Consider the following 18746-nt stretch of genomic DNA (forward strand, 5'->3'; position numbering starts at 1 on the left):
ATACATACATAAATAAATAAATAAAAACAAAAAAAGAAAGAAAGAAAAGTGTTGGGCCCTCAAAACTTGGTAAATAAAATTACTGGTGTAACTAGGTTAAAAAAAAAAGATAATAATACATCAAGATCAAGTGGAGTTTATCCCAGGTATTCAAAGCTGGTTCAACATTCAAAAATCAATCAATGTATTTTATTATATTTTCATTCTAAATAAGAAACATCAGATGATCATATAAATAAATGCAGAAAAGGCATTCAATAAAATTCTATATTAATTAATGATAAAATTCCCAACATGTTAGGAATAGAAGGAAATTTCCTTATTCTAAAAAAGGGTATCCATGGAAAACCTACAGTGAACCACTGATTAATTTTCCCCTAAAATCAGAAATAAGTCAAGGATGTCCTTTCTCACCACTACTATTCACTGTTAGTCCTAGAAGTCCCAGCTAGTGCAATAACACGTGCACACACACACGCGCGCAAGCAGAGGGAGAGAGAAGTGAAAGGCATACATATTATAAGGGAGACAAAATACCCCATTATGTTGAAAACCCCAAATAATGTACAATAAAACTCCTAAAGACCCTTCCAGGAGACTCCTAGACTTGATAAAGAACTTCAGTAAAGTTTCAGGATACAAAATCAATGTACAAAACACAGTAGCATTTCTCTACACCAATATCATTCAAGCTAAGAACCAAATGAAGAACCCATTTACAATAGCCACAAAAAATAAAACACCTAGGAATACGTTTAATTGAGGAGGTGAAAGATCTCTACAAGAGGAACTACAAAACACTGATGAAAAGATTGTGTATGACACAAATAAATGAAAAAGCATCCCATGCTCATGGATCAAAAGAATCGATATTATTAAAATGACCACACCGCTCCAAGCAATTTACAGATTTAATGCAATCTCTATCAAATTACCAACACATTTTTTCACATAATTAAAAAAACTTAAAATTCATATGAAACCCAAAGAAGAGACTGAATAGCCAAACCAATCCTAAGCAAAAAGAACAAAGCTTGAAGTATTACATTCTGACTTTGAATTATACTACAAGGCTATAGCAACCAAAACATCATGATATTGGTATAAAAATAGACATATAGACCAATGGAACAGAATAGTGAACCCAGAAATAAAAGTACCTATTAACAACTGATCTTCTGCAACATCGACGAAATTAAACATTAGGGAAAGAATACCCTATTCAATATATGGTGCTAGGAAAACGGGCTAGCCATATGTAGAAGAATGAAACTGGACCCCTATCTCTCACCATATACATGAATTAACTCAAGATGGATTAAAGATTTATATTTTAGACATGAAACTGTAAAAATCCTGTAAGAAAATGTGGGAAAAATTCTTCTGGACATTGGCCTGGCTTAGGCAAAGAATTTATGACCAGGTCCTCCAAAGCAAATGCAACACAAACAAAAATAAACAGATGGGACTCAGTTAAGCTAAAAACCTTCCACACAGCAAAAGAAACAATCAACAGAGTAAACCTACCTAATGAGAAAAAATATTTCCAAATTATGTATCTAACAAAGGCTAATATCCAGAATCTGCAAGAAATTCCAACAACTCAACAAGAAAAAAAAGAGAAAACAAACAAACAAACAAACAAGTAACGCCATTAAAAAGTAGGCAAAGGGCCATGAATGGGTGTTTTTTGAAAGACATACAAGTGGCCAACAAACATGTAAAAGATGCTCAATATCACTAATTATCAGAGAAATGCAAATTAAAACCACACAATACTATCTTACACCAGTCAGAATAGCTATTATTTAAAAATCAAAAAACAACAGATGTTGGTGAGGATGTGGAGAAAAAAGTAATGCTTATGCACTGTTAGTGGGAATGTAAATTATCACAACATTTATGGAAAAATGTATGGAGATTTCTCAAAGAACTAAAAATAGAACTACCATTTGATCCAGCAATCTCACTACTGCGCATCTACCCATCTACATTTTACATATACATGGAATACTATGCAGCCACAAAAAATAATGAAGTCATGCGTTTCACAGTAACATGAGTGGAACTGGAGTACATTATCTTAAGTAAAATGATTCAGAAACAGAAAGTCAAATATCACGTATTCTCACTTGTAAGTGAGAGCTTAACAATGGGTACACATGGACATATAGAATAATAGACATTGGAGACTACAAAAGGTGCAGGGTGGGAAGTTGACAAGGGTTGAAAAATTACCTATTGGGTGCAATGTTCACTATTCAGGTGAATGGTACACTAAAAGCCCAGACTCCACTACGATGCAATATATGCATGCAAGAAATCTGCACTTGTACCCTCTAAATCCATTTTTAAAATGGAAAAAAAATCACCATAGGATACCACTTCATAGCCGCTGGAATGACTATTATAAGCAAACAAAGCAAAGAGCAAGCAAGTTTTCGTAGGGCCCTGGTGGGAGGTGTCTTCATCATGGGGGCAGGTCCCTCATGGGTGGCTTGGTGCCACTCTCATAGTAATGAGTGAGTTCTCCCTCTGAATTCATGCAAGAGCTGCTTGTTTAAAAGAGTGTGGCATGTCCCCCCACCACTTTCTCTCTTCCTCCCACTTTCATCATGTGAGATGCATGCTCCCACTCTACCTTCTGCCATGATTGGAAGCTTCCTGAGGCTCTCACTTGAAGCAGATGCTGGCACCATGCTTTCTGTACAGCCTGCAGAATCATGAGCCAGTTAAACCTCTTTTCTCTATAAATCACTCAGCCTCAAGTATTTCTTTATAACAAAGCAAAAATGGACTAACACGACATTTATATGAAATATCTAGAATAGGCAAATCCATAGGCACAGAAAGTAGATTATTGGTCGTCTGATGCTGGGAGTGGTAATGAAGACTGACTGCAAATGGGCAAGGAAGATGTCACTGACATGATGCAAATGTTCTAAAATTAGATTGTAGTGATGGCTGCACCACCCAATAAATTTATAAAATCACTTTAAATACATGAATTTTAGGGCACGTTAATTATCCTAAACATGTTTTTAAACACATTCAGCATCAAGAAAAAAAAGAGAACATTCATCTCTTTACTTTGCCAATTTATTAGGGATCACACAGAGGTCATTAGGCTGTTTGTTGTTGTTGCTGTGGTGGTGGTGGTGGTGGTGGTGACAGTAAGGGTTGTGGTTTTCTCATGAGAGTCAAAGGTCAAGCAACCATTTGGTCTTTTAAAATAAAAATTTTAAAATCAATTTAAAAAGAATGTTGCTGGCTTGAAATCTGGAGTAGCCATAGGGGCAAAGAGAAGCGGATGGATTTTTTAAATATTCAAGATGTAGAAGTGACAAGATTTTGTAGTGGTTAGATACAGGGAGTGGGGAAAGGTGAGGAGGCCTCAGACTGAGTATGCTTAAAGTTGAATTCCTGTTGTCCTCCCGAACTGGCTGTCCTCCCGTGCTGCCAATCTCAGTGAATGGATCAGCATCCTGGCACAGAGTTGACATTCATTGATTGCCTTTGGAGTGAACGAACAGAGTATGATGAATAGAGTAAAAATATGGCTAAACGAGGCAGACATCAGGTCCTGCCAAATAGCCAGTACAAAACTCACCCTTAAGGTTGGCTCAGTAGATGTCCAGCACAATTTTCTTCTCACTTTTCAAAGCATTTGGGGAATCATGAGGTCTTTCCCTCATCCAGAAGAACACTCACCTACATATCAGTCACTCCTTCCCTAGAACCTACAGGTATGGAGCAGGCTGAGTCCTTTCAAGAGTTTCTTATCCTGTAAATCTTTACACAGGGCAATGGCAGGTGCATGTGCAGCCCATATGAGCATGGGGGATGCTTAGTGTTCTAGAAAGGGGACCACAGTGGTGCCCAACTGATGGATCTGCGTTCTGTTTTGCGCCAAGCAGGAAGAGACTCTTCCCAACAAAGAGGTTTGTTGTTCCCGGGGTCCTCCTCCCAAATCATGGAGGCATCAGATACAGCTGTCAGAAACATTGCAGACACAGAGTGATCTGTTTGACTGGTTTTGCTGCTGTTCCCAGGGTTGACAAGCAGAAATACAGAACAAATGGTGGTTCCTGAAACAGACGCCAAAACAAGGAAGTGATCTGTTCCAGTCCAAGCTTCCAAGAAATAAAGAACTAGGTGGGGCACACTAAACAAGCCCCCAGACTCAACCACCCCAGTGAACATTCTCTGGTTGTAGAGAGAAGTGAAATTTGCAACCCAGAACAGAAATCTGGCTGTGTGAGCAGTAGAATTGGGGGTGGAAACATTTAATAAAGTACAATTTTTTACCCTCTTTTAGACAGTATCATTGGATAAACATCCTTTTCAATAATAAAAATCCAGTTCATTTCTGGCCCTTTTCCTGGAAATGCTTTCAAGTTACAGGAACACCAATAAGAGGCCCTTTTCTGGGCATGGAGCCCAGGACTCAAAGGGAGGCTCTAGAGAACATCTGGTCTGCTTGATATATAGAAGCTAGCACTGCATGTGTGTGTTTGTGTGCATGTGTTTCTCCTATGCTGACTCATGGCATTGAAGCCTCTCTGGAAACACCCCCACCCTTCTAGCCAGCCAGTTTATACACAGCCCTTTGGCTCCTCCTTGATTTAAATGTTAGGTCAGGAGGAAGAAGGAAAACGAATTCAGGAGCTGCACTTAAGCATCTAGAATTTTCTGCGTCACACCTCTTGAGAGAAGAGACTGGCTCCAGGTCTGATTCAGTCCACTACAAACTAGACTCTCTTCTTAAAGCACCAACATTACTTGAGTCTTTGGATAAAATTGAGAAAAGAGTCTACAAGTATTGTGGACTCTACAGGAGGCAGGAGGCTGACAACTGGCAGTAAAGACAAAGATGTCAGGCCTGAGGCCCAGCACTCAAGTGGACCCTGAGATTGAGCTTTTTGTAAAGGTAAGTTTTCCAGCTATAATAACTGCATGTAGAATATATTAGTTTTTGACACTGAAGTCCAATGTTTTTAAAAATTCTCCACATTTGGGCTAGAGATAGGAAAGAATGTTGTGATTATTTTCCTACTCCGAGTTCTAGAAAAATGCCTGGGTGTGTGACTGTTCTTAGATGACAACAGGAAAAGAGAACTCTTCTGAAAAAGGCAAGGTGATATGGTGGAAAAGCACTAGACTGGTTTGTAGTGAGCAACTAACTTATATTCTCAATGCCTTCCTATACAACCTTAGAAAAATCCCTCCCTCTCTCCAGACCTTTGTTTCTCCATCTATACAATGAAGGAGCATGACAAGATGGTCCTTAAGGGCTTTCCAAGTCTCAGAATCTGTGTTTTATGAGATAGGTTTTGAAAGGGCTGACTGGGTGGAGGAGAGGGTGGAGAATGACCTGAGAACTCCATTCCCACACATAGCCCAGACAGAACTTTCTAAACTTCTACAATGGACAAACATCACAGCAGGGTCACATGGACACTGTGGGAGAAAAAAACCAGGAGTCTATGTGCTTGTTATGTGAGGAGGGGGACATTTTAGAATGCTCTGCTTCTTCTTTTTGGTCTGCCATGGAGTTTTTTGTTTTGTTTTTTTTTAACACGTCTTAACTTTTCAGAAAAGCACTTTGGAAAACCCCTAAATCAAGAGAAAGGAACATGTGTTTCCAAATTAGCTCATCAAGGAAGAATAACTTATATGGGTTATTCCCAGTAGAAATTAAATAGTTACTAAATCCTTGCTTGCATTAACTGTTTAGATTTTCCCTTTATTTTCATTGACTATTGGAAGTATTCAGGATAATAAGAACAATAACAAACTCATATTGTGCCTGGCTCTTTTCTAAATACTTTGCATATGTTACCTAATTTAGTCCTAACAACTTAGGAGATAGGTTGTTATTAACGGTGCTTATATATTACTAGCATCATCAGTAGTAGTGGTGATAGTAGTAGTTATTACTACTTCATTACAACTTTTAGTTATTACAATATTATAATGTTGTTCTCATCATTTCTAGATAGGTAAACTAAGGCAATAAAGTTTAAGTAACTTGCCTCTAAAACTATACAACTTCCTGATGGCTTACAAAGACATAAAATGAGATATACTTACCAAATGTTAAGTTAAATACCTATTGGCAAAAGTATGCGTTTACAGCCATTTAGATTATTTAACAGTTTGTCACATATATACACCAAGGACATCACCAACCTGTCTTTTCAAAATTGTAAGAGAAAGACCCTTGAATTCCTGCAGTGTTAGGTAATGCGATTAAGTGTTTGCTAAACTATCGGGCATAAGAGCGACTTCTCCTATCTCTGGGTTGTAGCAAAACATATAACTGCTCAGATAGGATATAAATGAGCTATAATTTCCTAACTAGCTTTTTACATTTACCAATTCCAAATCAGAAGTAATGTCTCTTCACTGGGTAACTAAAGTGTTCCCTTTGTCCGAACTGTTCATTCAACTCAATTAGACACCTTAAATCAATTGTTGGCTTTGATGTATGTGTTTATCTTCATAGACTTTTTATATTTGGGTGGTAATCTGGACAGGAAACTTTAGCAAGTCACACATGGATGAGAAAATGTTGAATTAAATAATAACTTTCAAAGTAACCAATAATTCATTGAGTACTTACTATATGGTAGGCACTGTGCTAAGTGGTTTATTATTAACCCTCTTTTATGAATACAGAAATTAAAGCAAAGAGCAGCTAAGTAACTTTGTCCAAGGTCACATAGCTAGTTAGTGGCAGAGTTAGAATTCCAACACTTTAAAATAACTATGTCTAATATTATTCAATTGTTTTCAGTTGTGTGAACATTTTAGTAAACTATTCCAGAATTTTATCAGGTGGAGTGCTCTAGATGTAAGCTTATCTGATGACATTGATACAAACTACAGATTTTCTGGAAGAACCTCAAATATCATCTGGTCCAGGTTTTTGTTTTATTTTAAGCTGTGTTCCACAGATCTCTAGAAGTTTCATGGAAGATACTGGGAGGGGAAATAGGGGTTGAGAAGGACTAAAAGTGCTAATGAGTAATTTTTAAAAGGCATTACTACAAGAGATTAAGCATTCTCCTGTCACAATTAAGAATTTATACCACAATATCTGTGTGTTCTGTGTAGTCAATAAAAACATTGTCTTTTAGCTCTGAATGATTTGAGCAAGGTTTCTATCTAATAACTAAGAACAAAGGATTTGATAACACACATTTTATTTTCTCTAAGTGCAGGGATGAAATAATCTTAATGGTTTGTTGTTTGTTGTTATATGGAATGTTTGCATTCTGTACCAAAGACTCTAAAATTAAGTTTTAGTATATTTGTACATAAAATTATGGAATCTAATATTTGGACCAAAATTCTGAATGTAATAATTTTGTCAAAAATTTTTTTAATGTGTGGGGGAAAGAGGGAAAAGATGATACTCTTCTCTGAGTGTTCAGACCATTTCAAAGTATCTTATAGCTATTATAAATACTCATAAAGACTGATTAATATAAAAATTCGACAAAACTATTAAATGAGAGAAGGCAGTGTTTAAGAGTATAGTGTATGGAGGATATAGTCCTAGTCCTGAATTTGCTAAGTGAGAAGAGGATGTATGTCATCAATTCTTGATTAGCCAACTGTACTTGAGCAAGTCAGCCTCTCTGAGCCTCAGTTTCCTCACCTGTAAAACAAGAGTAGTAACAGAGCCTACCTCATAGCATCATCCTATTTGTAAGCATTAAATAAAACAAGTATATAAAGCACAGTAGTTGGCAATGTAGTAAATACTATATAAATGTTAACTATTGTTGCCATTATTATTTTTCATGTTTAAAAACTTAGATCACAAACACAAAGAGAAAAAAAATTGTTTCGGTGAATGGCCGCAGCCTGTCTTTGACAGCTGAAGATAATTAAGAGGTCGGTAATTCATCAGTCAGGCTAGTGAATTTATATCCTAAAATTTTATGTGATGGCACTTTAAATCAGCATAACATTACAGAAAAAAAAAAATCTGTTTTCCTGTAAAACTTTACTGCATTTCCCCCACACCTCAGTGTTTTGATTCTCCTTTTGCCAAAGGCGATCCACCCTTCCTGCTGTGTCTATTATCAGACTCCATTCTTCTTCCTGCCTCCCACCCTTAATCATGTTTCCCCTCACTAAACCTAGTTTTGATTGGATCCTTAGTCTGACTTCTATTACAAAACAAATGCAGCTGCTAAGGTTGGTTGCCTCTTCCCATACCTCTTCACACCCCGCCATCACAAAGATCAACAATATCATTTTCTTTGTCACATCCACTATTGCGGAAAGAAAATTTTGTCAAAAAATTGAAATTTTGTCCAGTGTTTCTGGACCTTAATAATGCTACGCATAATAGATCAGAGCAGCCGTAAGATGAAGTACCTTTTATTTCCTTGTATAGGCTACTCTCTCTAGTCTTTCTTATCATAATTCTTGGTGATTTTAATATCTACACAGATGATTTTTCCAACACTCTAGCCCCTCAGATCCCTGACTTTCCCTCCTCTAGGGATCTTAGTCCTTATCATCTCTCAGGTGCTTCTTCCCATAGTCATATCCTTACCTTTGTCATTGCAATGTCTGCAACCCCTGCATAATATCATTTATTTGGGGGTGTTTTTTGTTCTTCTTTTTGAATTTCTCTATATTCATATATTTTATCAAGGTAAAATTTACATAAAATAAAATGCATGCATTAAGTGTACAGTTCAATAACTTGACAAATGTATATGCACATATAACCACCATTCCAATCAAAATATAGAATACGTCCATCACCTCAGAAAGTTCCCTTATGTCTCTTTGCAATCTGTCTTCCCTACCCTACCCTTTAGCTCTCTCCGCCACAGCCAACCATTGATCTGCTTTCTGTTAGCCTTACATTTTCTAGAATTTTCTGTAGATGAAATTATATGGTATGTAACCTTTTGTGCCTGCTATCTTTCACTCAGCATAATTATTTTAAGATGCACCCATGTTGTTGTGTGTTTCAATATCTCATTCCTTTTTATTACTGAAGCATTCCATTGCATGGATATACCATAATGTGTTTATTCATTCACCCATTGAAAGACATTTGGGTTGTTTCCAGTTTGGGGCTATTGTGAATATTGTTAAGTATTCACTTACATATTTCTATGACCATATGCTTTCATTTCTCTTGGGTAAAGACCTAAGATTGGAATTGCTGGGTCATATAATAGGTACATATTTAACTTTGACAAAATATTTTAAAAAGCAGTTGTACCATTTTACACTTCACTTCATTATGTGAGAGTTCCACTTGCTCCACTTTCCTGTCCACACTTGGTATGGTCATTCTTTTTCATTTCAGTTATTCTAATGTGTTTATCATGGTATCTCGTTGTGGTTTTAATTTGCCTTTCCCACATGTCTAATGATATTGGGCATCTTTTCATGTCCTTATTTATCATCTGTATATCTTCCTTTTTAAAGTGCTCAAATCTCTTCCCCATTTTAATTGTTTTTTAACTTTAATTTTTAATTTTTGTGAGTACACAGTAGGTATATATATTTATGATATATATTTATGGATTACATGAAATATTTTGATACAGGCATGCAACATGTAATAATCACATCAGGTAAATGGAGTATCCATCCCCTCAAGCATTTATCTTTTGGGTTACAAACAATTCAATTAAACTGTTTTAGTTATTTTTAAATGTACAATTAAATTATTTTTCACTGCAGTCACCTTATTGTGCTAGCAAATACTAGGTGTTATTCATACTTCCTAGCTATTTTTTGTACCCATTAACACTCTTCCCTTCCCCACACACACCCCCTCACTACCCTTCCCAGCCTCTAGTAGCCATCCTTCTACTCTCTCTCTCTCTGAGTTCTATTGTTTTCGTTTTTAGCTCTTACAAATAAGTGAGAACATGTGAATAGTGTCTTTCTGTGCCTAGCTTATTTTCTGTAACATATGATGTTCAGTTCCTTCCATGTTATTGCAAATGACTAAATCTCATTCTTTTTTATGGTCGAATAGTACTCTGTTGTGTATATGCACCACATTTTCTTTATCCATTCATCTGTTGATGGGATATTTAGGTTGCTTCCAAATCTTGGCTATTGTGAATAGTACTGCAATGAACGTGGGAGTGCAGAGATCTCCACGATATGCTGATTTCCTTTCTTTTAGGTAGATACCTAGCAGTGGGATTGCTGGATCATAAGGTAGCTCTATTTTTATTTTTTTGAGGAACCTCCAAACTGTTTTCCATAGTGGTTGTACTAATTTACATTCCCACCAACAGTGTATGAGGATTCCCTTTTGTCCATATCCTCACCAGCATTTGTTATTTCCTGTCTTTTGGATAAGGGCCATTTTATTAGGTTGGTGCAAAAGTAATTGCGGTTTTTGCAATTGAAAGTAATGGCAAAACTGCAATTACTTTTTTACCAAACTAATAACTGAGCTGAGTTGATATCTCATTGTAGTTTTGATTTGAATTTCTCTGATTATCAATGACATTGAGCACCTTTTCATATGGCTCTTCATCATTTGTATATCTTCTTTTGAGGAATGTCTATTCACATCTTTTGCCCATTTGTCAAACACAGTATTAGATTTTTTCCTATAGAGTTATTTGAGCTCCTTATATATTCTGGTTATTTAATCTCTTGTCAGATAGGTGGTTTGCAAATACTTTCTCCCATTCTGTGGGTCGTCTTTTCACATTGTTGATTCCTTTGCTGTGCAGAAGCTTGTTGATGTGATCCCATTTGTCCATTTTTGCTTTGCTTGCCTGTATTTATGGCATATTATTCAAGAAATCTCTGCCCACTCTGATGTCTTGAAGAGTTTCCCTAATGTTTTCTTTTAGTAGTTTCACAGTTTCAAGTTTTAGATTTAAGTCTTTAATGCATTTGTATTTGATTTTTTGTATATAGTGAGAGGGGTCTAGTTTCATTCTTTTGCATATGGATATCCAGTTTTCCCAGCACCATTTATTGAAGAGACTGTCCTTTCCCCAGTGTATGTTCTTGGCACCTTTCCTGAAAGTGAGTTCACTGTAAATGTATGGACTTATCTCTGGGTTCTCTGTTCTTTTCCACTGATCTATGTGTCTTTTTTTATGCCAGGACCATGCCATTTTGGTTACTATAGCTCTGTAGTATAATTTGAAGTCTGGTATTCCTTAGGAGATAGCTTTGGCTATTCTGGGTCTTTCCTGGTTCCATATAAATATTAGGATTTTAAAAAATTTCTGTAAATAATGTCTTTGTCATTTTGATAGGGATTGCATTGAATCTATAGATTGCTTTGGGTACTATGGACATTTTAACTGTATTTATTCTTTCAATTCATATAGAATATCTTTCCATTTTTGTGTGTCTTTTTCAATTTCTTGTATCAATGTTTTATAGTTTTCATGTAGCAATCTTTTAGTACTTTTGTTAATTACTAGATACTTTATTTCATTTGTAGCTATTGTAAATGGAATTACTTTCTTGATTTTTTTCAGATTGTTCACTGTTGGCATATAGAAATGTCACTGATTTTTGTACGTTGATTTTGTAAGCTGCAACTTTACTGAATTTATCAACTTTAAGAGTTTTCATTGGAGTATTTAAGTTTCTCCAAATATAAAGTCATATCATCTGCAAACAAGATAATTTGACTTCCTCCTTTCCAATTTGGATGCCTTTTTGTTTCTTTATCTTGTCTGTTTGCTCTGGCTAGGACTTCCAGTACTATGTTGAATAATAGTGGTGAAAGTGGGCATCCTTGTTATGTTCCTGATCTTAGAGGACAGGCTTTCAGTTTTTCTCCATTCAGTATAATACTAGCTATGGGTTTGTCATATATGGCTGTTATTCTGTTGAGGTATGTTCCTTCTATACCTGTGTTTTTGAGAGTTTTTTTGTCATAAAGGGATGTTTAATATTATCAAATGCTTTTTCAGCACAATTAAAATGATCATAAGGTTTTTGTTCTTCATTCTGTTGATATGATGTATCTCATTAATTGATGTGTGTATGTTGAACCATTCTTGCATCACTGGAATAAATTGCACTTGGTCATGATAAATGGTCTTTCATTTTGGTTTTGTTTTCACTTTTAAGTACAGGGGTACATGTGCAGATTTGATATATAGGTCAACTTGTGTCATGGGGGTTTGTTGTACAAATTATTTCATCACCCAGGTATTAAGCCTAGTACCCATTAGCTTTTTTTTTTTTTTTTTTCTGGTCTGTTCCTTCCTCCCACCCTCCACCCTCCAATAGGCCCTAGTGTCTGCTGTTTCCTTTTATGAGTCCATGTATTCTCTTCTTTTAGCTGCCACTTAAGTGAGAATGTGTGGTATTTGGTTTTCTGTTGCTGCATTAATTTGCTAGGGATAATGGCTTCTAGCTCCATTCATGTTCCTATAAAGGACATGATCTCATTCTTTTTTTTTAAGTGACTTTATTTTATTTTAGTTACATAAATTACAAAATATCGCTAAGTGAAAATAAAATCAATAAAAATCATCCATGATACCACCCACTTTAACATTTTATGCTTTATTTCTTCGCATATATAGATAAATATATTCATCAAAAAGAGGTTATTTCATATATTAGGTTGGTACAAAATTAATTGTGCTTTTTGCCATTGCTTTTAATATATTGTTTTGTAAGCTATATTTATTTAACAATGTATTATGAATTTATTTCTATAACATTAAATATATTCTCTGTGTGTATGTGTGTCTTGTTTCTTATGACTAAAATTTTTTAAAGTTAAGGTGTTATGTTGAGATAGTTGAAGATTCACATGCCATTTTAATGAATAATACAGAGAGATTCTGTGTGCCCCTTACCAAGTTTCCCTTAATGATAACATCTTGTAAAACTATAGTACGATAAGAAAACCAGGACATTATTGACATTGATGCAGTCAGATACAGAAGATTTTCATCACTACACAGATCCGTGTTACCCTTTTAAAGCCATATCCACTTGTGTCTCACCCAATCCCTCAACCATTAATCTCTTTTCCGCTTTGATAATTTTATCATGTCAAGAATGTTACGTGGATGGAATAATACAGTATATCACCTTTTGGGGTTGTCTTTTTTTCCCCACTCAGCATAATTCCCTGGAACTTCATCCAAGTTGTTGTGTGTATCAGCAGTTCGATCCTTTTAATTGCTGAGTACTGCTCCATGATACTGATTGATAGGCCACAATTGGCTTAATTATTCAGCTGTTGAAGGACATTTTGGTTGTCACTAGTTTGGGGTTATTACAAACAAGGCTGTATAAATCCTCTTTTACAGGTTTCTTTATGAGCATAAGTTTTCATTTCTCTGAGATAAATGCCAAAGGGTCTAGTTGTTTGGTTGCGTAGCAGCTGCATGTTTAGATTTGTAAGAAATTGCCAAAGTGCTTTCCAGTGTGGTCATAGTATTTTACATTAAACCCAGCAATATTTCTGTGCATTCTCACCAGCGTTTTGTGTTGTCACTATTTTTATCTTAACTATTTTGAAAGGTGTGTGGTGACATTTTACTGTTTAAATTTGCATTTCCCTAAAGGCTAATAAAATTGAACATTTTATGTGCTTATTTCTCATCTGTATGTGCAATGTCTCTTCAGTGCAATGTCTGTTCATGTCATTTGCTCATTTTCTTTTTTCCTTTTTTATTTTAGAGTAATTGGCAAATAAAAATTGTATATATTCAATGTATACAACACAATGATTTTGTTTCTTTTTTTAAAAAAATTTATTTTTCAATGGGTTTTTGGGGAATAGGTGATGTTTGGTTACGTGAATAAGATATATAGTAGTGACTTAAGAGATATTGGTGCACCCATCACCCAAGCAGTGTACACTGTACCCAATGTGTAGTCTTTTATCCCTCACTCCCCCACCCCTTTCTCTGAGTCTTCAAAGTCCATCATATCATTCTTTTTTTTTTTTTTTTTTTGAGACGGAGTCTCGCTCTGTCGCCCGGGCTGGAGTGCAGTGGCCGGATCTCAGCTCACTGCAAGCTCCGCCTCCCAGGTTTACGCCATTCTCCTGACTCTGCCTCCTGAGTAGCTGGGACTACAGGTGCCCGCCACCTCGCCTGGCTAGTTTTTTGTATTTTTTTAGTAGAGACGGGGTTTCACCGTGTTAGCCAGGATGGTCTCGATCTCCTGACCTCGTGATCCGCCCGTCTCGGCCTCCCAAAGTGCTGGGATTACAGGCTTGAGCCACCGCGCCCGGCCCATCATATCATTCTTATGCCTTTGCGTCCTCATAGCTTAGATCCCAATTATGAGTGAGAACATACCATGTTTGGTTTTCCATTCCTGAGTTACTTCACTTAGAATAATAGTCCCCAATTCCTTCCAGGTTGCTGCAAATGCCATTATTTAGTTCCTTTTTATGGCTGAGTAGTATTCCATGGTGTGTGTGTGTGTGCATGTGTGTGTGTGTGTGTGTATATATACATATATATGTGTGTATATATATATTTCTTTTTTTATTATGCTTTCAGTTCTTGGATGCATGTGCAGAACATGCAGGTTTGTTACATAGGTATACATGTGCCATGGTGGTTTGCTGCACCCATCAACCCGTCATCTAGGTTTTGGGCTCCACATGCGTTAGGTAATGCTCTCCCTCTCATTTCCCCCGACTCCGCAAAAGGCTCCAGTGTGTGATGTTCCCCTCCCTGTGTCCATGTGTTCTCATTGTTCAACTCCCACTTATGAGTGAGAACTTGTGGTGTTTGGTTTTCTGTTCCTGTGTTAGTTTGCTGAGAATGATGGTTTCCATCTTCATCCATGTCTCTGCAAAGGACATGAGCTCGTTCTCTTTTATGGCTACATAGTATTCCATAGTGTATATGTGCCACATTTTCTTTGTCCACTCTATCACTGATGCCATTTGGGTTGGTTCCAACTCTTTGCTATTGTAAATAGTGCTGCAGTAAACATATGTGTGCATGTGCCTTTATAGTAGAATGATTTATAATCCCTTGGGTATATACCCAGTAATGGGATTGCTGGGTCAAATGGTATTTCTGATTCTAGATCCTTGAGGAATTGTCACACTGTCTTCCACAATGATTGAACTAATTTACCTTCCCACCAACAGTGTAAAAGCGTTCCTATTTCTCCACATCCTCTACAGCATCTGTTGTTTCCTGACTTTTTAATGATTGCCATTTTAACTGGTGTGAGATGTTGTCTCATTGTGGTTTTGATTTGCATTTCTCTAATGACCAGTGATGATGAGCTTTTATTCATATGATTGTTGGCCACATAAATGTCTTCTTTTGAGAAGTTCATATCTTTTGCCCACTTTTTGATGGGGTTGTTTGTTTTTTTTCTTGTAAATTTGTTTAAGTTCCTTGTAGCTTCTGGATATTAGCACTTTGTCAGATGGATAGACTGCAAAAATTTTCTCCCATTCTGTAGGTTGCCTGCTCACTCTGATGACAGTTTCTTTTGCTGTGCAGAAGCTCTTTAGTTTAATTAGATCCCATTTGTCAATTTTGGCTTTTGTTGCCATTGCTTTTGGTGTTTTAGTCATGAAGTCTTTGCCCATGCCTATGTCCTGAATGGTATTGCCTAGGTTTTCTTCTAGGGTTTTTATGGTTTTAGGTCTTATGTTTAAGTTTTTAATCCATCTTAGTTAAGTTTTGTCTAAGGTGTAAGGAAGGGGTCCAGATTCCGTTTTCTGCATATGGCTAGTCACTTTTCCCACCACCACTTATTAAATAGGGAATCTTTCCCCATTTCTTGTTTTTGTCAGGTTTGTCAAAGATCAGATGGTTGTAGATGTGTGGTGTTATATCTGAGGCCTCTGTTCTGTTCCATTGGTCTATATATGTGTTTTGGTACCAGTACCATGCTGCTTTGGTTATTGTAGCCTTGTAGTATAGTTTGAAGTCAGGTAGCGTGATGTCTCCAGCTTGGGTTTTTTGTTTGTTTGTTTTTGTTTTTGTTTTTGCTTCAGATTGTCTTGGCTATACAAGCTCTTTATTGGTTCCATATGAAATTTAAAGTAGTTTTTTTTTAATTCTGTGAAGAAAGGCAATGGTAGCTTGATGGGAATAGCATTGAATCTATAAATTACTTTGGGCAGTATGGCCATTTTCATGATATTGATTCTTCCTATCCATGAGCATGGAATGTTTTTCCATTTGTTGTGTCCTCTCTTATTTCATTGAGCAGTAGTTTGTAGTTCTCCTCGAAGAAGTCCTTCACGTCCCTTGTAAGTTGTATTCCTAGGTATTTTATTCTCTTTGTAGCAATTGTGAACAGGAGTTCACTCATGATTTGACTGTCTATTATTGGTGTATAGAAATGCTTTTTGCACATTGATTTTGTGTCCTGAGACTTTGCTGAAGTTGCTTATCAGCTTAAGGAGTTTTTGGGAAAGAATGGTAGATCTCATGTAAATTTAAATTTTATATAATCCATGTTTTTAAAATTACATGTAACACATATCACAAAGAGTTAATGTCTTTAATATATAAATATTTTTTCCAAACAATAAGAAAAAGTCATTATCTTCGTAAAAAAATTAAAAACTGTCATGAACAAACAATTAGCAAAATAAGGAAACGGTCAATGGCCATATGGAAAGATACCTTTCAGAAAGGAAATTTGGTAAGATCTATCAAAATGGGGAATGTGCATACCTTTTACTCACCATTTTCATTTTAAAGATTAACCTTAAAGATATAATCTCAGAAGTGGAAGAAGCTATATGCCCAGAAATGTTTGTTTCTGAAGTACTTAGATTAGTAAAAATTTTGAAATATCTTATCTATCAATAGGAAAATTATATAAATTCTGATAATATATAAAATTTATTATTATTATTATGTACCCATCACAGTTGTAACTTTACATATAATGAAATTATTTGCTTCCCTATATCTCTCTGTCCATAGATGATGGAGTTCTTGAGATTGAGAATGTCCATGTTTGTCTCTAGCAACTAGCTCATTTCCTAGTAGGCACTCAATACATACTTATTGAACAAACAAATGAACTGAGGTCTCTCTTTATCTTAATAGGCTGGAAGTGATGGAGAGAGTATTGGAAACTGTCCCTTTTGCCAACGCCTTTTCATGATCCTCTGGCTTAAAGGAGTTAAATTTAATGTGACAACGGTTGACATGACCAGGTAAGAGAAATCAGGACATGTTAAATTCTAGGAATTGAGATTGGTACATACCAATAAAATATTGGTGTTTATTTAATGTGTACTTTATCTAGAGACCTAACTCTGCTTATTTTTAATAATCATAGAAAGCCTGAAGAACTGAAGGACTTAGCCCCAGGTACTAATCCTCCATTCCTGGTGTATAACAAGGAGTTGAAAACAGACTTCATTAAAATTGAGGAGTTTCTAGAACAGACCCTGGCTCCTCCAAGGTACAGCACTTACAGGATACTATTTTGCTGAAGATAATCTATTTTACTGGCTTGTTTATTGCAGATTGAGTATTCTTACCAATTTAAGTACTTTTGGATTTCTGGGCCTACATGTCAAATGACACACATGCATAAACATCCCCCTCCAACTTCAAATACAAAAGGATGATATGTATAATATTTCAAATAATGTTTAAAAGCTGCATAACATACATAACACAAGAAGGTAAGTTCTCGGTGGTCTAGAAATAGAGTAGGAACATATAGTGAGATGGGAGTGAGGGAGTGGGGTACTAACACTATGTTATGCATAAGGATTGGTTATGACTGGTCCTTAACACCACTGATGAAATGAAAGAACATACCCAACACAAGGGTTAGTGGCCATGAAATAGACTTCAAGCAGTTAACCAGAGACCAGAACTGTACTGCCTACACTTGAATGACAACCGCACATCTCTGTCTACCCAGGATAGATCTAGAAACAAGAAGCATGCTGTATTAATTTTCTATTGCTGTGTAACAAATTACCACAAACTTAGTATCTTAAAATAACACCTATTTATTATCTCACAGCTTCCATTGGTCAGTTGTCTGGGTATGACCTGCTGAGGTCCTCTGCTCAGGGTATCAAAAAGCTGCATTCAAAGTGTTGGTCAGGAACACAGTTATCATTTGGGGCCCAGGTGACTCTTCCATCTTCATTCAAGTTTTTGGCTGAATTCAGTTCCTTGAAGCTATATGACTGAGGTCTTAGGTTATTGGGTAGCTGTTTGTTGGGGTTGGCATTCAGTTACTAGAGGCTACCCCTCTGTATAGGCATTTCACAACATAGCTGATTGTTCTCTTCCTCTAAAACCCACAGGAGAATGTCTCTCTGATGGTTCACCTTCTTTTAAAATGTTTTTATCAACACAAATTATGGGATACATATGGAATTCTATTATGTATATGTAATGCATAGTGATAAAGTCAGGGTATCTATGGTGTCCATAACCCAAGTACAATACATTTTTGTAACTATAGTCACCCTACTCTTCTATCAAACATTGAATGTATTCCTTCTATCTTATTTATGTGTGTACTTTTTAACACACTTCTCTTCATCTTCCCTTCTCCTCCCAATCACCTTCCCCAGTCTCTGTTATCTATCTCTCCATTCTGTGTCTTCATGTGACCAACTTTTTTAACTCCGACATATAGGTGAGAACATGCTATTTTTGTCTTTTTGTGCCTGGCTTATTTCAGTTGACATAACAATTCCAGTTCCATCCATGTTGTTCCAAATGACAAGATTTCATTCTCTTTTATGACTGAATGCTATTTCATTGTGTATG

At 36.2% G+C, this 18746-nt stretch overlaps 1 protein-coding gene across 2 annotated transcripts in view; it reads left to right on the forward strand.

Moving 5' to 3' along the window:
* The first annotated feature begins 4485 nt into the window (after positions 1-4485).
* Positions 4486-18746, forward strand: part of CLIC2 (chloride intracellular channel 2) — a 37389-nt gene continuing 23128 nt past the window's right edge. For both annotated transcript variants that reach the window (XM_011963194.1, XM_011963193.1), the window contains exons 1-3: positions 4486-4930; positions 17049-17158; positions 17284-17409. In XM_011963194.1, coding sequence (XP_011818584.1) covers positions 4874-4930; positions 17049-17158; positions 17284-17409 — 293 coding nt within the window. In that variant the 5' untranslated portion in view covers positions 4486-4873. The remainder of the gene's footprint in view (positions 4931-17048; positions 17159-17283; positions 17410-18746) is intronic.

The sequence above is a fragment of the Colobus angolensis genome, unplaced genomic scaffold, assembly GCF_000951035.1.
Source record: "Colobus angolensis palliatus isolate OR3802 unplaced genomic scaffold, Cang.pa_1.0 Scaffold601, whole genome shotgun sequence".
NCBI classification, from domain to species: domain Eukaryota; kingdom Metazoa; phylum Chordata; class Mammalia; order Primates; family Cercopithecidae; genus Colobus; species Colobus angolensis.